At 41.5% G+C, this 24,453-nt stretch overlaps 1 protein-coding gene across 1 annotated transcript in view; it reads left to right on the top strand.

Moving 5' to 3' along the window:
- Positions 1-18,992, top strand: part of LOC111981264 (protein Wnt-11-like) — a 20,419-nt gene extending 1,427 nt beyond the window's left edge. The window contains 6 exon segments of the mRNA XM_024012465.2: positions 238-433; positions 2,044-2,288; positions 4,653-4,930; positions 11,156-11,193; positions 11,195-11,446; positions 18,436-18,992. Of these exon segments, the coding sequence (XP_023868233.1) occupies positions 351-433; positions 2,044-2,288; positions 4,653-4,930; positions 11,156-11,193; positions 11,195-11,446; positions 18,436-18,610 (1,071 nt within the window). The 5' untranslated portion in view covers positions 238-350 and the 3' untranslated portion in view covers positions 18,611-18,992.
- Positions 18,993-24,453: the final 5,461 nt, after the last annotated feature.

The raw sequence follows: 24,453 nt of genomic DNA, 5'->3' as shown, positions 1-24,453 counted from the left end.
GGGGGATCTGTCAACTCTCAATAGCCCCTGCAGTGAGTGTTGTTGCGCCAGTGGGAAGGATGTGCACAAGAGTTCCACAATTAATACATTTCTTGAAATAGAGTTTTTCGATTTCCACTATACATAAGAAATGTGGCTGTGAACAAAACCATTATAGCATAGATTATCTTTTGACATTTTGTTTTGAATAGTGTGGAGTGTTCCTTTAATGGTGTATTTTTCTATTCCACCAAACAGGGGAAAGAGGGGGAGACGGTGTCATGGCATTTGACTTGTGATTGCACCTATAAGAGCCTAAAAGCCAACAGCCACCTGCATTACTGTCATCTCTAAGTTGGAACACTATCATTATGAAGAAAACGTCTAACACCCTCCCACTCTGTCTACTTACCATTCTGCTGCTGTCCCAGATCTGCTCCGGCATCAAATGGCTGTAAGGACCTTTTATTTTGTATTTTATGTGTGTGCATTTTTCCTTTTGCTTTACTGTTTATTGTGGCCTGTGTTGTGCATAGGCAGTAAAACAGAAGCTGGGGCTCTCCAAGTCCTTCTTGTTTCCTACTGTATTTAATTTAAACCTGCAGAAAAATATAATATAATTTAACTTTATTTTCCCTCTGAGGATGAACATTTGCCACATTTTCTGCCGGTAAACTAAAAGAAAGGCTGTGCATTATTTCAGTCCAGGTTCTCAATTTGTCCCCTGATGAATGTTAATGAGAAGATTTGAACGGGAATTATGGAGTGAAAAATTAATCTGTTAGAACAGAGTACTCGAAAGCAACAAGCAGCTTGTGTCTTAAACATCATTATAACCAAGAGTGACATAATTTGGAAGTTTTTCCCTTAGATATACAAATTCCTCATTGACTTTGGTACATATTTTACTTTGGTTCATAGATTGATTGACATTTTATGCCTGCACGTGATTTGGGATGTGTTTTTTTTTTTACCATCTGTAGCATCTGAAACCTATGAGTGAGTTGTTGTAAGATTTCTATAGGCTATAACAGTCGAACAGCAAATGTGCCTCAGAGAGAGAGAGAGATGGAGATTGCATGACATTGTGCTAAATCCTATAGTAGAAAGGGTCTCTCCCAGCCTTGATATTTCTACGGGCCTGGATGTGAACCAGATGCAGCCATAAACACCTGTGAGCTCTGGGTTACCACTAGCACAGGGGAGTCTGTCACAACTTATCGTTGGGCATGGAGTGGCCACTCCCCTCACTCCTAATCCGAAACAGGCCTAAGTGCAGGAGGCACTGGCTGGTTCTCACGGAACTCTCTCTCCCTCGCAGTGCTGCTGCAAACATAGAAAACAGAGTCAGACACTGACTGACCAGGTTCTCTGATGGTTTTTCTATGAACTAATCTTCTGTTCTGTCTATGTGCAAATCAAGTATGTGTGCCCCCCTTTTAGATTTCGTAATCAGATGATTTATGCCAAACAAAATTCTCGGTAGAATGCAATCCTTTTAACAATGAAGAATGTAAATGATGATAGATGGATAGATGTAGTGCTGTCAGTTAGATCTGGGTCAGGCTTTTTGCCAATGATGAATTAATAATTTGGCATGTTCTGGAACCTCCTCTGCTGAACTAAATCAGGAGAATAGTCTGATGCCAAGCTGTGGTCTGTTATGTTTTACCTGTTCGTGACTTCTTGAGAGATTGTCAATGGCATCCTCTCTCTGGTATTTTTGTATCTTCCAAGTCAAGTGGTACGAATGCCAAAAATGTCAAAAGTTCCAACAGTTCTGATAATCTGTTTGATTGGTTCAAAACATGTTTGAAGCGCAATGGTTCAGTATGTATCGTAACTATAGTTATGGGCCTAAAAATGTATGTATGTTAGAAGTGAGAAAATTACTTTCAGCTATGGCATCGGCTTTTGCATTCATAAAATCATATCATATTTCATATCAAAAACTTGAAATATTTTGATCTTGGAATTTTTCAGATGACATTCTTGCAGTATAGAAACCTCTGAGTTGAAGCCATCATAATGAAGTACTTATAATTACATCTGTTTCTGTTCCAGGGCCCTATCTCACACACCCACGTCCTTACACATCAACCAGACCCAGCACTGCAAGCTGCTTCCCGGCCTGGTGTCGTCACAAGCCCAACTGTGTCGGAGCAACCTGGAGCTCATGCAGACCATAATCGCCGCAGCCCGCGAGGTCAAGAAGACCTGCCAGAAGACCTTTGCTGATATGCGCTGGAACTGTTCCTCTATTGATATCCCCAGTGACTCCTCGAGGTATCGTCCAGATCTTGACAGAGGTAGGCCTACTAGTCACAATCTAGGGGAGACCGGGGTTGGTTGTCACACTTTTTACTCTTGTGTGTATTTCTCAGCACCAGTATATCTTAAAAGGCTATTTTCAATATTAGGAGAAAGACTAAGGTATTGGGTTGAAATGGGGACCCTCATATCTTATTCCAACATGGAGTTATAAGCCATCAAACACACTCTGTCCACCTGTGACAACCAGCCCCATCGCGGGATAGGATGTCACACAGTATGTTGTTGGTTATCACAATGTTTGCTAGTAGCTTATTCTTTTGTAACAGGAAATGAAGCAATATAGCATACAGCATCTTAGAAATAGCCTTTCTTTGAACTAAAGATATTTCTATCAAATATCTTTAGTTCAAATTCAACATTTTATGCCATGAAAAAAACATGCCATTTTTAGTAAATTTGGGTGTGTATGTGTTTGTTTGCACAAGCATGTGTGTGTGTGKGTGGGGGGGGGGGGGTGACATAAAAAATATATGTGTGAGAGAGCGGCAACGAAGGGAACTTTTTATAGCACAAGCACAAAAGAGCTTGGGATTTATTATAATGGAGTTGATAGTGACAACCAACTCCAATGCCAATAAAGATGTTAGTTACTACATGGCTGGACCTTGGAACTCAGAAAATAGGTTTGAAATATAGCTCTCCCTTTCCTCTTTTCAACAAACATAATTGTTCATGGATACTCCCATAATTAAAACAAAAAAAGTAAAGAAAACACAAATTCTCCTAACCTCAATGTTTTGACATGCTGACATGAATTGACCAGGTGGATAGGTTCTTTCAAAGAATGCACACATGTTAACCTTAACAATATTGCACAGTGCCATTTAGATTGTCCTTGAGCTGTTCTTGTCTATTCATTATCTGTATTATGTCATGTTTTATGTTTTGTGTGGACCCCAGGAAGAGTAGCTGCTGCTTCAGCAGTAACTAATGGGGATCCTAATAAAATGCCAAATACAAAAACCCGTGAGACAACAAACCCCAGTCTCCACTACTGTTTATGGTGCTGTGAGATCAATTGATTGAAATGGTGGTGTGAGATCCATTGTGCTAGGTGTGCAACCTAAACGTTTTTTTTCAATAGAACTAGGAGTGATCATCTCAGACCAAATTATCAGCACAGTAGAAACTCTGTGTCCTTGGTGGGATTCAAAAAGCTAATTCAAGTGTTGCAGGAGATCATTTACAAGCGAGAGTTTAAAGCCTTAATCATCGTCCTTGGGGGTCTTTTGTGCTCTGAGGGCAGAGCAGACTGGGCCAAGCAAAGGCTACCATTCTTCTTTGTGTCCCCTTGAAAGAAAGAAAATTGTCCTTTATCACCCTAGCCACCCACCTCCCTAATATCCGTGCTACAAAGTCCTTCTCTTTATGTTCCAAGTACTTGATGTGGTCGTCTTCATAGCTTAACAGTGCCTTGACTCTATTTTGTGGCACAATAGATTCCATTATGTAAGAGGTATTTTCAGATGACATTTTTGAGTTGGACAGTGACTATTAGAAGGGATCTAGACATCTTTTTTTGTGACAACTCATCATTCTCAGTTTTAAATCCCTTTTACGTCACACATTACCTACACGAATCTAGTTTTCTATAGTAATGCAAGATGTTAAATATTATCAGCGAACTCAACTGAACATACGTCGTATGAATAGGCAGGCTCTTAGTTGCTCCTTCCAGTACAAAGCATTAGTAATGTATACAGTACGTGCCTACAGATTTTGATCGATCATTGTCTCATTATATGCACACTCCTTTCAGTGATTTGTCTGAGTCTTTCCATGTTCTGTACTTCTACTTTGATGGGTTTATTTCCATTGCCAAAGGGATCTTTGCTGAGCCAGGCAGAGCCAATGTCAGTTCCAGTTTTACTGAGTTTGGGTGCAGATATATATATATATAAAACACAACAAAGAGCTGGCACCTAATCAAAGATTTAAAGAGATAGCTCCATGATGATACGCCTCAGGAGAAGACAAGCTCCATCTGTCAACTGTTAGACCAGTCTTGAGAAACCACTGGCCAACAATAAAATAGTGGTCTTCTTCATACAGGGATGTTTTTGTGGTCTGGCTGGTTCTTCCTGTCTCCTACCTCCATCGTCCAGCATTGACATATCTGCCCTCTGTGTGTACACACTTCATCACCTACATTAGATCCATATGATCCACTCCGGCTGTATAACCATATCTGTCTAGTGACTATCTCATGTTACTCTTACTGCGGTTTCACTTGGCAAACTGTTCGATGACACAATAGATAAAGGTTAGATTCTACTACAAAAATTATACTCACTGAGGTATTTTCCCTCACTCAAAAGGCCTTGTCTTGTTCCAAACAGGCACGAGGGAGTCAGCGTTTGTGTATGCCTTGTCTGCGGCGGCCATCAGCCACACCATAGCGCAGGCGTGCACGTCGGGGGACCTGCGCCTGTGTTCGTGCGGCCCCATCCCCGGGGAGATCCCTGAGCCGGGCTACCGCTGGGGCGGATGTGCAGACAACCTGCACTATGGCCTGGTCATGGGCTCCAAGTTCTCTGACGCCCCCATGAAGATGAAGAAGGCAGGCTCCCACGCCAACAAGCTGATGCATCTGCACAACAGTGAAGTGGGGAGACAGGTACAAAGTAATCTTATTATCACAGATCACTGATGACTTACTGTTCATTCTATGTAGTAGTATTCAGAGGTGGGACCAAGTCACTATTATTTGAGTCACGAGCAAGTCACAAGATCTGAGTCTCAAGTCGAGTCCCAAGTAGAACGAGTCGAGTCTCGAGTAAAATCTAAGTCATGCATTCCAAGAACAATTCAAGTCGAGTCAAGTCACACGTTTTTTCAAGTCAAGTCTCAAGTCAAGTAAAAAAATAAAACCTATACATGAAGTGACTGTTTATTGAGACTTCCAGACAGCCCTTTTCATTATTTTGTCTATAACACATTTTGATTATGTTATAATATATTTTGCAACTAATTCCAAACGCAAGCTTCATAATGTAAGTCAATTATACATTTCAAGCAGTTTTGACATACCAACAGAACAGTAGCTAGGCCTATGCTAGTCATTTATGACTGATGCCCCATTGCTGGTGAGCTTGCAAAGTAAACAGTTAATATTTTTGATCACCAAACAATATTTGGAGCTAGATATATATTTATGGCAATCTTCTCTCCCTAGCTAGCTTAGTGGTTCTCAAACGTTTTGACCTGCAAGATCACAAAAATAGTTGGTTAAAAGTTTGCGACCCACACACACACATGCCCGAGGCACATACGCTAACACGTGCACATAATCGCTGCGCAAATGTAGCCTGTCTTTACAGCCATTACAACCATTCCTGTTAGCAGCCAATAACAACTAGGGATATTATGTCACTTCTCTGTAGTCCAGAGCAAGCAAAATACTGCCTACCTGTAAAAAGTGGAGGTTGCAGGATCGTCTGGAAAGCATTGTCTGTCTGCACTGCACGCTTAGTGCTTCACTTTGGAGGGCCGCCTGCCTGCCGAATGCTCGTTGCCACCTGAACTGGATAGCCCTTTTCTTCTTCACAAATACCGTAATTAAGTCGCCAGAATATGTTAAATTTTCATCCCATAATATTGAAGGCAGTGCGATGTTATAGCAAGCCTTAGACATGATATAGCCAGTAGCCACCCAAACTAGAACTATCTGAAATATGAACATGATCAATGAAATCGGCAGGTAGCCTATTATTGTTCTGGCAAAGATGCCTCCGTGGTTGATTTCTAACCTGTATATTATATGGATAAATAATATAAACGAAGGCCTACTGTGTTTTTGTCAGGCAAAACTGGAGAAAATAATGCAAGTTCTTTCTGGTCAATAATCTCTGGATATGCGCGCTCGCCTTTGCGCGTCAATGCTGATGACTGGTCATTGGTCAACAATCAAGACCTGCAACTTTTTGGTTCTGAAGCACAGATGAGATGTTTTTGAGACAATCTTTTGGTATAATACCGTACGTAGGGTAGGTCTATATTAGAAACCAGATCAAACAGGCAAATATATATATGCATATGTAGCCTATTAAAATATGTAGGAAAAATATGTATTTTTCCCATTCAGCTTCATACTCGCGACCCCCCAAAACGCTCTCTCTTTGAGAACCACTGCGCTAGCTCTTCCGACCTGTGTTGATTAACAGTTTGCTGGTCCAATTCATTCACCAATCTGTTGCACGTTCTTTTGCATGTCGATGCTGCGGCTACTGTCTCTGGCTGCTTGGAGAGTAATCCACAGAGACTCTGTGCCACAAAATGAGTGAAAACATTTTACAAAACCTAGCCAGATAATTTCAAGTTATCAGTCTCAAGTCAACGTCGAGTCACAAGTCTTAACTCTTGTGTGGTGTTCATGTTTTTGTTATTCACCCAATGAATGGACCCACAATATTATTGGGTTTTTAAACAATACAGCCATAACAATTGACCTAAAAATACTTAATACTTAGATGTTGACTTATATAAATTACAAGCAATATAGACAGCATACATATCAATAAAGTGCTATTTGTTTTTTTTAAATAAAATGGAGTTTTTGTTAACAGAAATCTATTTTTATCAAGACATGGGTGGAATAAATCATGTTTATCTTGAACAAATATAAATTTAACAAGGTTTGCATCACTATTGATGTTTATTGCTTTGAACTGAACAAATTGAAAGGACAAATTTTTCAGTATTTTATGGAAATGATAAATGAACACAAATTAAGGCCAGTCTACACCCCATATGAGGGACAGAGTTTTACTGTGTGTGTGTAGCAAATGTATTTCTTGCACTTGATGGATGTGTACTGTGTCTTCCTGTCCTTCTTCCACACACATCGCAGCGCTTCTTCTTGTTGCTACCGGCTGCAATCTACAATGATGAAAACACAGTTCAGGAATTTTACTAACATCTCACTCACATATATAGTTACAGCAGGCCAAGGTAGGAGAGTCAGACACACATGCAACAACATCACTCACACTTATTTCCGGTATTGGAGTTGGTTAGTTCTGTGTTTCGGGCAGATGGGGCACCAGCATCCTCCTCCTGAATCATCCTCACGATGGCTGCAGAAGCTGGGGTCCTTGGGATATGTTGCCTCCTCTAGATTTGAGGTCTTACCAATGCCTTGCCCAGCTCCTCAAGAAAGAGACGTCTTCTCTTCAGCTTCCCTCTGTTCCAATCTGGGTTCAACGCCATCCAGATGACAAACTCGTTGTAAGCCGAGATGTCCAAGATGTTGAAGAATATCACAAGGGGCCAGCGTAGGGTTCTTCTTTTGCAGCTGTAACCAGCTAAATTCTCCACCCCTCCTTTTGTGGCATTGTAATCCATTATGATTTCTGTTTTTTGAAGTTCCTGGCCACAGATTCTCCCATCCCTATGTAGCATACTGACGAGTACCACATTTGTGCCTTTCTTTGGCACGTAGGACACTAGGGACGAGTCGGCCTGAGGTGGGAGCTCTGGCTTGTTTTTTCATACTGTTCCTACCATCGTCAGCTTCCTCTTGAGGAACTCCTGTCCCAGCTTGTGCGAAGTAAAAAAGTTATCGCATGTGATGTTGTGGCCACCGAGTCCCTGTGTCACATCCAGGACAACCCGCATCCCTTGGTTCTTCTCAGGGGCTCCTCCATCGGGCTTCCCTGTATACACTTGCAAGTTCCACGCATATGATGAAGTCGCATCACAAGCAGTCCAGATCTTGATTCAATATTTTGCGGGTTTAGACTGTATGTACTGCCTGAAGGGGCAGCAGCCCTTAAATGGCATAAGCTGCTCATCAACAGTAACGTTGGGCCAAGGGATGTAAAACAGGAGAAGGCAGTCCACCCACTTTTCCTACACTGACCTGATTGCAGCTAGCTTGTCTCTCTGCCGTCGAGCTGGTCTGGTGGCTCAGTTATCGAAAGCGGATAATCCTGGAAATAATGTGTACGTTTTCCAGAGACATTGTTGCACGGAAAAGTTATCTGCCAGTTTCTGCATTCCACAAGGATTCTGCGGATTTCCCATTGGATCTAAAAATGTAAATGAGTTTTGTCCATCTGCTTCCATCTCTCTCCAAAAACACACCTGCCCTCCAAATTAGTGCAGTCCAGAATGATTTTCTGGATGGTGTCTGGGATGAACAGTTCAAAAGAAGACTTTATGTCCTGCACATGAGTAACCGCCATCCGCGTCGGCCCTGGTTGCATCCTTGTCACATTAGCAGCCATGCGGGGTGGCTCATTCTTTGGGCAAGAAGACCATTCAATGTCACCATTTTTTGACATCTATATTTCTCCTCCTGCAAGCTGCTGACGAGCTGGTTGCCCACGGGCTGGCTGCTGATGGGCTGGTTCTGGGGCTGGCTGAGGGTCAATCTCATCCTCTTCTTCCAACTCACTGTCAGACTCCGAATTGACAGAGACTTGATCCTCATATTCTGAAATGTCTTCATCTTCCAAAGTGGAAGACGCTCCTTCCACACTACTGTAGCTTCTCTCTCTGCAAAAATTATTTCTAAGGCCCTCTGAGCAGAGATTATTTTTGCCATATTGATTGATTGTGGTAAGGAGCTACAATGTATCAGACTAATGTATTATAATAACATTGTGCAGGTTCCCTCAAGACAATGTGTAGTTTCACACACTACAAATGGTAAAGAGTGCGAGAATAGCGGGATACAGGCAGACAGGCAGGGAGAGAGCCAGGTTAGGAGGAGGAAGACAGACACACACAGTAAACCTTTTGGTTGAATTTTTACTTGTTTTCACCTACACAAACACTTTTCCACACTTTTATTACCCTCGGGTCCAGTGGACCCGGACACCACATATGTAATAAAAATGTGTAGGGCGGTGCACAGTGTGCACTCAATGAAAAGTTGTTATTTTACATGTTCTTCATATAACATTGAAAATGGGTCCCACAGACCCGAACACCACACAAGGGTTAAGGCTAGTAGTAGTAGTAGTAGTAGTAGCAGTAGAGGTAGCAGTAGTAGTTTGGCTTGAAAGATGGATATATGGATGACTATTTGAGCATACTGAGCAATCGTAAATGAGGATATGAGGATATGACAAATTCAGCTTTCATTTGTATACAATGTGTTTGTTCCCAAACACAAGTAAATAAGTAGACTTATGTGTATAAAATGACAAAAGTGAAATAAAGCCACTATTGGTTATTGGCTGATAATGTGGATGATTAGGGTTCTATCCAATTGGATATGATGTTCAACTAAAGAAACCCACAGGACAATTCGGAAAGTATTCAGACCCCTTGAGTTTTTCCACATTTTGTTACATTACAGCCTTATCCTGAAATAGATTAAATAATGTTTTCCCTCATCAATCTACACACAATAACCCATAATGAAAAAGCAACAAAAAAACTGAAATATAACATTTACATAAGTATTCAGACCCTTTACTCAGTACTTTGTTAAAGCACCTTCTCTGCAGATCCTCTCAAGCTCGGTCAGGTTGGATGGGGAGCGTCGCTGCACAGCTATTTTCAGGTCTCTCCAGAGATGTTTGATCGGGTTCAAGTCCAGGCTGGGCCACTCAAGGTCATTCAGAGACTCCTGCATTGTCTTGGCTGTGTCCTTAGGGTCGTTGTCCTATTGGAAGGTGAACCTTCACCCCAGGCTGAGGTCCTGAGCGCTCTGGAACATGTTTTCATCAAGGATTTCTATGTACTTTGCTCTGTTCATCTTTCCCTCGATCCTGACTAGTTTCCCAGTCCCTGCTACTGAAAAACATCCCAACAACATTATGCTTCCGCCACCATGCTTCACCGTAGGAATGGTGCCAGGTTCCCTCCATACGTGACACTTCATATTCAGGCCAAAGAGTTCAATCTTGGTGTCATCAGACCAGAGAATCTTGCTTGTCATGGTCTGAGAGTCCTTTAGGTGTCCCTTGGCAAACTCCTAGCGGGCTGTCCATGTGCCTTTTAGGAGGTGTGAGGAGTGACTTCCATCTGGCCACTCTACCATAAATGCCTGATTAGTGGAGTGCTACAGAGATGGTTGTCCTTCTGGAAGGTTCTCCCATCTCCACAGAGGAACTCTGGAGATCTGTCAGAGTGACCATCTGGTTCTTGGTCACCTCCCTGACCAAGGCCCTTCTCCCCCGATTGCTCAGTTTTGCCGGGCGGCCAGCTCTAGGAAGAGTCTTGGTGGTTCCAAAACTTTTTACATTTAAGAATGATGGAGGCCAGTTTGTTCTTAGGGTCCTTCAATGCTTCAGAAATATTTTGCTACCCTTCCCAGATCTGTGCCTCGACACAATCTTGTCTCGGAGCTCTACGGACAATTCCTTCAGCCTCATGGCTTGGTTTTTGCTCTGAAATTCTCTGTCAACTGTGGGACCTTATATAGACAGGTGTGTGCCTTTCCAAATCATGTCCAATCAATTGAATTTACTACATGTGGACTCCAATCAAGTTGTAGAAACCTCTCAAGGATGATCAATGGAAACAGGATGCACCTTACTTCAATTTCGAGTCTCATAGCAAAGGGTCTGAATACTTATGCAAATAAGGTATTTCTGTTGAATTTTTTTGGTAATTTTCAAACATATCTAAAAACCTGTTTTTGCTTTCTAATTATGGGGTATTGTGTGTAGATTAATGAGGGGAAAACTATTTAATACATTTTAGAATAAGGCTGTAATGTAACAAAAGATGTAAAAGGTCAAGGGGTCTGAATACTTTCGGAATGCACTGTATATAGCTCTTTTCAGGGCCAATAACTGTAAATCAATCCCTTTGTGCAATCTTTGACATATTTTCTGCTATAGCATTTGTCTCAATAGTAACAGTGTTTTACGTTCACGTCCTCCAGGCCCTGAGAGATGCGCTGGTGATGAAGTGTAAGTGTCACGTGTGCTGGCTCCTGCTCCATACGGACCTGCTGGAGAGGCCTGCAGGACCTGAAGGACATCGCCATTGACCTGAAGACCAAGTACCTGTCAGCCACTAAGGTGGTGCACAGACCCATGGGTACGCGCAAGCAGCTGGTCCCCAAGGACATTGACATCAGGCCGGTCAGAGAGAACGAACTGGTCTACCTGCAGAGCTCACCGGACTTCTGTGCCAAGAACGACAAGCTGGGTTCCGTCGGCACCCAGGACAGGTGAGACTGTTACAGGAACTGTGTGTGTGTGTGTGTGTGTGTGTGTGTGTGTGTGTGTGTGTGTGTGTGTGTTGTGTGTGTTGTGTGTGTTGTGTGTGTGTGTGTGTGTGTGTGTGTGTGTGTGTGTTTGTGTGTATGTGTATGTATGTGTGTATTTGAGGCAGCTACATTAAGGCAGCTATATACAATTTTAAATATTACATGACATTACATTTCATAACACTTTTCACAACACATTAAGTGCCACTAATCTACAATACAAAATCCATGTGAACGAGCCCTATTCTGAGCCAATTTAAATATTCTAATGTTATATTAATAACTCTATTGTCCCATTAAATGCAAATGTTATGGAAAATCGAATCAAACACTTCATGAGAGCCCATGAGCTCATGTTGCACAACATTTCTATAGGCTATGCAAATATGAGAGAAACAGAGTGATGGCTATATTTATTTCTCAACTTTCATAATATTAAGCAAATATTAAGCACATTGCTTATCTTTACAACAGGAGTATAGCCTACCTGGCTGGCATGAAAATGAACTACAGGAAAAGCGTCCTCCATTCGCTATTTAAGTGCATAGATGACATGTATTCTTTCCCACTGCCCCTGTTTCGATACAGGTGCATGATAATGGCCCATTCTAAATCAAAACGAATTTCACACATATATTATTTAGTACATGTAAAGACAAGATTAAATCAAGAATAAACTGATGGGTGACAATATTAGCCTATCAATTGTGAATTATATACTACCACTTGTGAATGATACCCAGCTTTTTTTGTGACTTTTTAGAATCATAGTCGCACACCTCATGTAGCCTAGACCATAGGCCTATATGTTTTGATAAGTGGCCAAATAACTTCTTAAAATGAAGCACATTAATACTCTTTACAAGGGATGTAGAGCTTAACTGTCATACATACATATGCAGCGCGTGAGTTTCAAGTTTGGGGAACATAATTTTCACCATAAAAAAGCAGCTTTATAATAAAAGCATTACAGGCATAATCACCTTTGTGGTCACTTTTGATTATGGTGTTTTCCCGCTAATGGAACATTCATGCTTACAGCATTTATGGGCTTATATTGTGAAGAAATAGCCTAATAGTTTATTAAAATTTTAAGCTAAATGTTCTGATCTGTTGCATCAGCCACATTGCCTAAAAAAAATGTTGGGGATGCTAGTGGTTGTATTAATTTGGGATCTATCGCATCCCACGACTGTCCCAGACTATATTTGGAATATTTATTTCTCGCACAAAATAGAATAGGTCAACTTTTGTACTATCGGGGATAGTAGACTGACATAGGCTAGTGCTTTTGATGTTTGTTAGACCTACTCATCTAGTTGGCTGACAAATAGTAAATGAGAACAGTTCTTCCAATATCTTCAATATGCAACTCGGAATTGGATAAGGATGCGCGCAGTTGCGTCCCCGATGTGTCTGTCTTCACTTGTAGCCTGTGAGAAAGACCCAATCACGTGATGGAGAACCGTGTGAGTGAGATGAGAGGTGCTTCTGAGCAGGCAGCACTCAGGGAGAAGGGCTGCAAAAGGCATGGCTTTTTTAGGTTGCTTTATGACCACACAAAGGGAATGCCGCCGGGAAATTCGAGGCATTATCAAGTGCTTCTCAAATTGTGAATGAGAGACTGACGAAGTGTGTACAGTCTGCGCAAAAAAACAAAGCAGAGCTCATGCCTTTCAAGCTACTTTTTTCAAATCATCATTAGAGTCGCATCATGCAGCCTTGCAATGTATTAAAAATCAAAACTTATAGCCCAAAGTTTGTAGAACAATTGAAGTTACATTTAATAACTCTAAATTAAGCATAAAGGAGTACCTCTTTCTTTGTTAACCGACCAACACAGAATAGCTGCATGTGTGCAGTCCCTCAAATCGTTTGGGTGAAAATGTCCTTTCTTTTTTATTCAGCTTTGTTTAATTGTATTATTCATACTATAAAATAATGCCACAGAATTCTAAGCAAATCTTGTCTGCTAAATAACCTAGTGTAGCCCACAGCCATTTGGCATAGCCAGATCAGGACCTAACATAAGGACAACTCAGAGTATGCTATCCTGTTCTTCTGAAATAGACTACATTTTCTTCATATCATGTTTCTTTAGAGCTGTCTAAAATACATAATGGATTTATTGTGAAGGTGTAGGCTATATTACATGGGTTTATTAGACTTTTTAAAATGTGGATGTTCCAAAGGTCTGCATCATGTGTAGAAGCCAGTAGATGCTAAATGTGTTTATGTTAATTAACGGTCAATTACCGTGAGACCGTCAGTTATTTGCTTGACAATTACAGGCTGACAAAATTTTGTGACCGCCACAGCCCTAATGTCATGGGTGGAGCATTGTGAAAGAATATACAGCCTGATCTTATGTAAATCCGGAACATTCACATTACTATGATATGTCACGTTTGGTATGGTTACATAAGACAGAAGGTTACTTATACTGTGAATGTCTAGCAACCCAAAGGTTGCATGTTCGAATCTCATCACGGACAACTTCAGCATTTTAGTCAATTAACAAGCTTGCAACTACTTACTACTTTTTAGCTACTTTGCAACTACTTAGCATGTTAGCTAACCCTTCCCCTAACCCTAACCTTAACCCTTTAACCTAACTCCTAACCCTAACCTTAACCCTAACCTAACCCTAACCTTAACCCCCAACCCCTAGCCTAGCTAACATTAGCCATCTAGCTAACGTTAGCATTAGCCACCTAGCTAACGTTACCGACAACAAATTAGAATATGTAACATATCATATGTTTTGGAAATTCACAACATATTGTAAGAATTCCAATTCGTAACATATTGTATGAATTGCAATTCGGGAAACATATCATACGAATTGTAATTCGGAGCATATCATACCAAATGGATAAATTAATAAATACCTTGAGAATTGTAACATATCATACTAATTGGAGTGTCCCGAATATACATTTACTATGTTACGTCTACCCCTAAATCCAGGTTGTAATATAGAACCTAAAAAAATCATAGCTACTCTTTTGTGAAAGCTCTACATACTCAGTATGTTGGCCTGGCTCTGCCTGGTTCCTGCTTCACGGCAGTGCAGCTAACATTTAGGAAATGACCAATCCTGTTTGTTTTCTCAAGCGGGGAGTTCGTCCAGGATGTTGATTTAATTAGCTGCCGCCCTCCCTGGTGGCAGGCACCATTTTGTTTTGAGAATCCCTGATAAATCAAGTGGTCCCTGAGATTGGCCTGTCTGTGGTATGTCTGAGCACGTGCCACTGACATGCCCATTGTGACTCGTGCCCTTGTGTTGCTATCAGACAGGGCTGAGTAATGTGGTTATTCTTAGAGCCTGAGTGCATTCAGCTGATATCGATTTGAGAGCACGACACAGAAGGAAACGGGTAATGGTCCCCAAAGATTAAACAAGATTCTCTCTATTCATCTGAAGGTATTCATTAGGAAATATATGTTGCATGTTGTCAGTCGGACCACTGTGAGAACTTAGTGGGAAATAAGGGGTATTTTCTTTGTCTGGGGTAAAGGCCAGATACAGTTGAAATCGGAAGTTTACGTACACCTTAGCCAAATACATTTAAACTTCATTTTTCACAATTCCTGACATTTAATCCTAGTAAAAATTCCCTGTCTTAGGTCAGTTAGGATTCCAACTTTATTTTTAGAATGTGAAATGTCAGAATAATAGTAGAGCGAATGATTTATTTTAGCTTTTATTTCTTTCCCAGTGGGTCAAAAGTTTACATACAACTCAATTAGTATTTGGTAGCATTGCCTTTAAATTGTTTAACTTGGGTCAAACGTTTCGGGTAGCCTTCCGCAAAGCTTCGTGAATTTTGGCCCATTCCTCCTGACAGAGCTGGTGTAACTGAGTCAGGTTTGTAGGCCTCCATGCTCGCACACACTTCTTCAGTTCTGTCCACACATTTTCTATGTGATTGAGGTCAGGGCTTTGTGATGGCCACTCCAATACCTTGACATTGTTGTCCTTAAGCCATTTTGCCACAACTTTGGAAGTGTGCTTGGGGAAGACCCATTTGCGACCCAGCTTTAACTTCCTGACTGATGACTTGAGATGTTGCTTCAATATATCCACATAATTTTCCATACTCATGAGGTCATCTATTTTGTGAAGTGCACCAGTCCCTTCTGCAGCAAAGCAACCCCACAACATGATGCTGCCACCCCCGTGCTTCACGGTTGGGATGGTGTTCTTCGGCTTGCAAGCCTCCCCCTTTTTCCTACAAACATAACGATGGTCATTATGGCAAAACAGTCCTATTTTTGTGTCATCAGACCAGAGGACATTTTTCCAAAAAGTACAATCTTTGTCCCCATGTGCAGTTGCAAAACTGTAGTCTGGCTTTTTTCTGGTGGTTTTGGAGCAGTGGCTTTTTCCTTGCTAAGCGGCCTTTCAGGTTATGTCGATATAGGACTCGTTTTACTGTGGATATAGATACCTTTGTACCGGTTTCCTCCAGCATCTTCACAAGGTCCTTTGCTGTTGTTCTGGGATTGATTTTCGCACCAAAGTACGTCTCTAGGAGACAAAACGCGTCTCCTTCCTGAGAGGTATGACGGCTACGTGGTCCCATGGTGTTTATACTTGCATAATATTGTTTGTACAGATGAACGTGGTACCTTCAGGCATTTGGAAATTGCTCCCAGGGATGAACCAGACTTGTGGAGGTCTAAAAACAAATTCTGAGGTCTTGGCTAATTTCTATTGATTTTCCCATGATGTCAAGCAAAGAGGGACTGAGTTTGAAGGTAGGCCTGGAAATACATCCACAGGTACACCTCCAATTGACTCAAATGATGTCAATTAGCATATCAGAAGCTTCTAAAGCCATGACATAATTTTCTGGAATTTTCCAATCTGTTTAAAGGCACAGTCAACTTAGTGTATGTACATTTTTGACCCACTAGAATTGTGATACAGTGAATTATAAGTGAAATAATCTGTCTGTAAGCAATTGTTGGAAAAATTACTTGTGTCATGCACAAAGTAGATGTCCTAACCGAGTTGCCAAAACTATAGTTTGTTAACAAGAAATGTGTGGAATGGTTGAAAAACAAGTTTTAATAACTCAAACCTAAGTGTATGTAAACTTCTGACTTCAACTGTATAAAGACCACCTACCTTCTACAAAACTGCGCTAGCCATCTTTGGCAGCCTAGTGGGTTTTCTGCCTTTTGTATCTTTTGCCATGAATATTCATTTTAGTAGCGTAGCTAAATCTCTGCTGGGCTGCAGAAGATGTATGACACGTTTCAGTAAGGAGTAGGGTTCAGGGCTCTTGGAGCTGGAAACGCGGAACATTGAAAACAATTCATCCAAATGTCTCTTTAGGCCACTTAACAGATAACCTGAAGACATGCTCCGTGTCAGGTCACTGTGCTCCATGCATCTGCTGTCCCCAACCTGATAAGGGGCCCGTAACACATGGTCTATGGCATATATTCAGTGCTTTACGCTGAGTCACAAGGCATCACCAGCCTCCTGGGTGACTACGTGTGACGCTGATGTGCCGTGTGGTGTGTGATTCCACGAGGGTCCCAGGGGTCTGGGGGATGTTTTAACCGCACCATCCCACACCTCCTCCTCCCCATCACATGGCCTCAGCACCATCCACCTCACTCCCACGATCCCTAGCCACTCCACAAGGGATAGTGCACTTTGTTTGACCCTGACGGAGCCGTGTTCAATGGTACACACTTCAGGGTGGCCTTATCTGTGTTTACCCTTCAAGTGAGTTCTAATCTCGCTACTCCTCGCCTTGGATATTTTTGACCCCGTTGATAATACCTGGAGTGTAATAGCAGCAAACATATGTAGCCTACTTCTTAGTAAAGGATAGAAATGTTGGAAGCCTCCTTCTGTAGAAAGCTGTCCAGTGATATACCTTGTAGCGACGTTCCTTGTGGGGTTAGAATGTGTTCTGTATTAATAAGAAATGCATAACAAGTTAAACCTCAATAACATCCCCAGAGCTGAGGGATGATCAGTATCTCAAAGGCAACAAGCGTTGTGGGTCTCACGAGGGACGGCACCATCGAAGGATGTTTTTGTTCAGAATTGGATTAGTAGCTCTGACTGAGACACACAGCTGTGTGAGAGCGATGTGGAGTTTACAGATGGTCATGTCCTTTTGATCCATTAACTTTACACCAGGCACCAGACTGAAAGGTCAGATTTTCTCTGACAAAACATATCTGTGTAGAGCTATTGTTAATTGGCCTGTCCCAAAGGCCACTATTGTAATGAGTCTGTCCTACTTTTCCCAATGACTCTAACTTCCCTCCCGCCCCTCCACCCCTTCCCTCCTCGTCCCTTCTCTGTGTCAGCAGGCTTCAGCCATCCTCTCAGTGTCTCTGTCTCTCACCAAGCTGGCCATTAACACTCTGGTATTATAAAACAATGCAATTATGTGGAGCGAGAGTGGTTTAAATAGAGGGAGGGCTCCCGTGTGTATTCACTGTGATTTATGATACGGCTATTCTCTGCTCACTTAAGATGCCCCCAGGCTTAAGAAAGGGTCCCAAGCGAAGCATTCTGTGCCCTAAGACAAAACACAAGGGGGAAATGTTTGGGTGAATGCACAATAAGCATTCGTCAAGCTCCCCCTTTTAGAGACATTTGTTAGGCTTGAGATGGTTTCGGAATTGTCCAAAACATTGGACAAAACGTTTTGGGGTTGATCTTTGAGAGAGGAACTCTTCTAAGGTCAATGGGGTTGTTTGAGGGGGGAATCTATTAGGGAGACTGGGTTTATGTGTATGTAAATGTTTTAGGGACCTTGAGGGCTTTCCGTAAACCACAATGTATTACCAGTGTGTAGAATGGTTAGTTTTTTTCTCATTTGTTTGGGGGGCAGAATGAGTGTCATTTAGGAATGCAAAAAGTTCTCAAACATAGTTGTAACTTTTTCTCCCTTTCTGTCTGTTCATTCCAGGCAGTGCAACAAGACGTCCATCGGCAGCGACAGCTGTGACATGATGTGCTGTGGGCGTGGCTACAACCCCTACACAGAGAAGCTGGTGGAGCGCTGCCACTGCAAGTACCACTGGTGCTGCTATGTCACATGTAAAAAGTGTGAGAGGATTGTGGAGAGATACGTCTGCAAATGAGTCCATGTTGTCTACTTCATCCACCCACCTAACCGCCCCACGTCTCTGGGCTGGGGCTACAGATAACCAAAGCACTACGTTACCAAGAAGGCTTACTTTTGTCTTAAGCTTTAGCATGTATATTTTGACAAGAAAGTGTTTATTTTTGTTCATTCTTTTTAATTAAACTCTGACTCACAAGCTGGACTTAAAACCTTTTCCATTTTACGAACGTGGACACATGGGTGTTGTGACAATGCCTATCGGTTTACGTGAAGACCACCGTCCTCAAGGATTTTTTCTTTCCTTTCATAAATGTGCATTACACTTGCCGTACTCGGATATCAAATGTCTATTTTCGTATATACTTTTATTAAAATAAATGATATTGGATTTGTTTTTTGAGGAGAGGGACTGTAGTCTCCTCGTTTGCTGTTGGGGGTATACTTCCAACCTCGTTCTGATGTTGACACTCACCGTTTACTTCAGAACCATTCCACGGAATTCAAAGGGTTCTGAAGGATCCATGGTGTTTTTCCTCAAATGGTAGTCCTTTTTTCAACAGAGAAAGACACTGAAAGAAAGAGAGGGAAATCGTGCTCAACACACAAAGGGAACTTAAAGTACTTTTAGTTGTGGAACTGTTTTAGTAACTGGTGTTGAACTCTTGAGCACTGGAGCTTGACTGGGGACTCGCCTGCAGACACACAGTTCTGTGTGCATCCTCAGGATAAGGACAAAGATCTCCCAGTGTTAGAAACAGCACATTATCCCTATAATGTCTGACATGCAGGTAGTCCAAAGCCTAACACTCAGAGCATGTGAACAGAACACATGGGTCTCTTTTAATGCCGTGTTATGATGAACCACTCTTATGTGGCTGTACATACTGTCTTTTTGTATGCTGAATTAAAGAAAGAAATATTTATAAACTAATTATAGACTCTTTAACAAGCTCTCAATTTTTTCCTTTCCCAAGACCGCAACTCATCATCATCATCATCATGGTGAATTTTCTTTTTGTAATTTAAAAGAAACTTGGCAAGAGAAATATGTAACCTCACAGGCTGGTGTTTTTGAAATAGACTAGTTATATTTCTTCCCCCCGAAGCATTACTGTAATTAATGATATCTCAAAGTGTTAAGAAAATAACAGTTTCACACAATGACCTGTGACTGTGAGATAAATGAGCACACTTGTAATGTGTTTTAGTGTTCAATCAGAAGGCCAATTGGGATCAACCTCTCAATTACAAAAACCCTGGGAAAGTGTTTGTTTGGACATTCTTCACTGTCACAAGGGCTATTAATTATGATTCTATCATGGGTTTAGCCTAACCCTCAAACAATCATCTGGATGAGGAGAGATATTGGATTGGGCTAAACTTCCAATTAAAAAAACAGGCAACAGTAAACATGTTGCTCCCCACCTTTCAGAGTTTGCATTTTCAATCTCTTGTTATAGCGCCACTATCTGACCAATCAGTGCAATTTTGTAAACAGCGGATCTCTATGGATAACACATCATTCACCCAAGTTTTGTAAAAATCTGGCCAGTGTTGTCTGAGACTAATGTACGAACGGACGGACAGAGGACAGATGGATGGTGACAGATCCACAATCCTCTCCCTGATTTCATCGTGGGGACAACAACAATAAATCTCCTTTATTTTCATACAAAGTGTTAATTTTTTTTAGGTTGTTAGTCAAAGGAACAGATCTTGGCAGTTGGCACTCTATAAGGCAGAAGTATAACACACTGACCAAGCCTTGTGTTGCTTTGTAGTTTTCATGATTCTGAACAGACAGAAATATCTATGGAGGGCTTGAAGCTTAGCATCTTGGCCCATGCTGAGGCTCCAACCTACACCAGCCGAGCATATGAGCATATGTACCGCTATTGACCTAGCCCGCTTGTGGGAGCAAACTAGAACACTATAGAACTGCATGGGAGGTATGTTTAATAGAACGCAATCATTGTTACATTAGCTTTTTGGAGGCCTTTTATGAGCTAGGTTTTTGTTTGCAATCATCGACTACTGCTAACAAATTGATTGATGGGCATGTTTTAACTGATTAAAGTAGTTATATTTTAGGAATGATGAGAAATACACCGCAGAGTGAATTCCAGATACAATGTGTTGTCTGTAATCCAGCCAAGCCAGTGTCATGGATACATAACCCCTTTTTCATGCTTTGTTACATCAGCCAATGAAAACCACAGGTAGTACATACATAGAAAATGTGTAGAAGGGTTGAACAATGGACACTATCTACTTAGGACCTTCAAAGGCTGTCCTGTGAACCTATCTGTCAGTCTTCTAAATGCAGTGCCAGCGTGTGAGGATGGACACAATCTGTCGTGATGAGGAATAGGTGTGGGAGGTAAATGGGGGTTGGAGGAGGAGGAGGGTGGGGGTGAAAGGTTAGAGGTCTGGGGGAAAGAATGGGGAGTCGGAGGAGCACTCTGTGCAGGTGAGTGGAGGTCTCGCTCCACACAGCCCAGCCTGTCGACAGCCTCAAGGACCCTTCAGTCAGTGGCATTCCATAGGCTGGCAGCTGGATGGGAGGGGGAAGGAGGATATGTGTTTGTGTGCGTGTGTGTGTGTGTGCGCGCGTGCTTGCACTTGTGCATGTGTGCCGACTGTTGTCTGTCGGTGGGGCCACTGCCAACACATAAGTGAGGCTAACCTGATGAGTGAAGAGACACAAGCTGCCCTCCATGTAGCAGGCCAAACTTAAGGGCCAGTGACACGCCAAGGGTTACAAACCCTGGTTCTGACAACTTTGGCTGTCAAAGAGCTTGTGAGACCATCAAAGCCATGCTGTCATAGAGTGCGTGTTTGGGTGTGATGTGAAGGGACGGTGTATGGCTATATGGTGACTCTTGACTTGGAGTGCAATAGTAAACTTCAACCTCTCACAAGACCTCCACTTGACCTCTTGAACACAAAGCTAAAGGCAGTGCCACCTTTGCTAATGGTGACAGCAAGCATTTCCCAACGTAATGAAATACTTGTATAAGTCTATTGTATGCTCAATATAAATGTATGCTAAATGTATGCTCAATATAAAAAACAATAACGTGAACACAATACTGAATTATTATGATAATAGTCTTTGTTGAAATTAATTCACTGAAATTTACTACCAGGGGTCTACCATGCCTTTAGAATAAGTTCTGAGTTCTGTCTGCATGCTACAATGCTACAATTCCACTGACCTCTTTCTGACCTCTCTAAAACATCTGATTGAACAATGAGGTTGAAATATATCACAGAAGCACAGAAACAAAGAAGGTCTAACTAATACGTTCACTTTGCGAAATAATTCATATAAGCCATGAAAGCATGGCTAATTCTATCCATTTTACAGCGGACCACTAGTAGCTAAAGGAATGCAAATAAACTTGTTGCGCATTCTGTCTTTTTTCTTTCTCTCTCCACACAAAGCCCAGAGAGAAGCAGAGGAGGAGCTGCTGTTGAGCTTTGTTGCTCAGCCTAACACCATCACATACAGCAGTTTTAGAACACCATAGTCCTAGGACGCTAAAAATCATTGTCCTCTAAGAATAACAAAACAACCCGACACTAATTGTCACTGAAGTTTACTTTTCTATGTATTTTCCAAAAGTATCTGTTTAGCCAGGGTGGCTCTGTGGGAGTTGGCCTGTAATCGAGAGGGGAAAGGAGAGTTTAATGGACAGCAGTGAAAATCTTCCGGGGTTAATGTCAGCCGAGACCATATAATGACAATCGCCTTTGTGTGCCCTCTGGTCTAGATACTCGCTGTGAATGAGGGAGACAAAGAATTTGACTGGAGTGGTAAAGGCTTTGAGATGTACTGACCCGTACCTTAAATGGACTTTTGTGAGCCACTCCCCACCCTCCTGCTCTTTGTAAATAGGGCCCAGCAGTATGTGCTGTTAAATGCTGTTTTTGTTGTTTTCTGTGAGCAGGCGCCTGGGCCGGCGCTCCGGGGCAGTTAGGATGTGTCCTGAGGCATGTTGCCTGGGAGATAGTAGAGGCAAGGCATGCACTGCAGCAACATCCCAGATAAAGACTAACTTGTAAAATGGGTGAGATGGGGGATTAGGGGAACTGGTGAAGGGAGGTGATGGAAGGTGGTTGAGTGGAGAAATATGTAGAAATAACGGGTGCTTTCCAGAGAAATAGAATTACAGGTAATTCTATTTCCATGGTGCTTTCCCTCAAAATCAAGTCAGTCAAACATCGTCATAGATACGGTACAGATGCTCTCATAATATTGAAGATCAAGACTCTTGACATAGAGAGCACTCATTATTGAGAATGATTCAGCACTAAAATAAGAATAAAAACAGTTACCATAATAGGAGACACAAAACATGTCATGTGTTTTAGATCAAAGGCAGAAATTCATGTTAATTGATGTCTTCASATACTTATTCCAATTGATTTCAGCTGTAGCTATTTCTATAACGAAAAAAGATTTTCATTACACAAAGCTAATTAAAACTGACAAGCATATATTGCCTAATTTTACAATAACTCTATATGACAGTGCTACGATTAAACTCGAAAGGGAATGTAAATCTCCATGAATATAGAACATCAGTGTCCTTTCAAATGCATACAGGATTTTTTTTGGGGGGGATACATGTTAAATACCAAAAACTTGCCAAATAATTTATTTTATTTGTATTTATTTTATGCATTTTAAATACATTACAACATATATWACTGAATGTATTTATATAGAATGTACACTACATGGCCAAAAKTACAGTACCAGTCAAAGGTTTGGACACACATACTAATTCAAGGGTTTTTCTTWATTTTTTACTATTTTCTACATTGTAGAATAATAGTGAAGACTTCAAAACCATGAAATAACATATTGAATTATGTAGTAACCAAAAAAGTGTTAAACAAATCAAAATATATTTTATATTTTACATTCTTCAAAGTAGCCACCCTTTGCATTTATGACAGCTTTGCACACTCTTGGCATTCTCTCAACCAGCTTCACCTGGAATGCTTTTCAAACAATCTTGAAGTTCCCACACATGCTGAGCACTTGTTGGCTGCTTTTCCTTCATTCTGCGGTCCAACTCATTCCAAACCATCTCAATTGGGTTGAGGTCTGGGTGATTGTGGAGGCCAGGTCATCTTATGCAACACTCCCATTACTCTCCTTCTTGGTCAAATAGTCCTTACACAGCCTGGAGGTGTGTTGGGTCRTTGTCCTGTTAAAACAAATGATAGTCCCACTAAGCGCAAACCAGATGGGATGGAGTATCGCTGCAGAATGTTGTGGTAGCCATGCTGGTTAAGTGTACCTTGAATTCTAAATAAATCACCRACAGTGTCACCAGCAAAGCACCCCCACACCATTACACCTCCTCCTCCATGCTTCACTTCATATATCCAAGATGGCGTAGCAGTCGGACGTGTGTTTGTCTTGTCSCGTGTTATTGAGTCTGTAAAGTTTGTTTTTCATTTTTTCCGTATATATTTTAATCTCACTTTCCATTTACGAACTTAACATATTTTCCTGCAACCCGCCTCACCCAATATGGTATGCATCTGCAATTTTTTTTATACCTTATAACTGGAACCTCCATCAGAAGCTAGCCTGTAGCTCGGACACTAGCCAGCTTTAGCTCGGACAATTACCTGCCAATCTGCACAGCGCGATATCAACCCAGAGAATATCGGACTGCTTTTCTCCACCACATCACTGGATTCCTGTCGCAAGCTCTGGACTAGAGGTCGACCGATTAATCGGAATGGCCGATTAATCGGGGCCGATTTCAAGTTTTCATAACAATCGATTTATTGTTTGATTTTTTTTTTTACACCTTTATTTAATCTTTATTTAAC

Source organism: Salvelinus sp. IW2-2015, linkage group LG20 (genome assembly GCF_002910315.2).
Source record: "Salvelinus sp. IW2-2015 linkage group LG20, ASM291031v2, whole genome shotgun sequence".
NCBI classification, from domain to species: domain Eukaryota; kingdom Metazoa; phylum Chordata; class Actinopteri; order Salmoniformes; family Salmonidae; genus Salvelinus; species Salvelinus sp. IW2-2015.
This window is presented reverse-complemented; position numbering and strand designations above follow the sequence as displayed.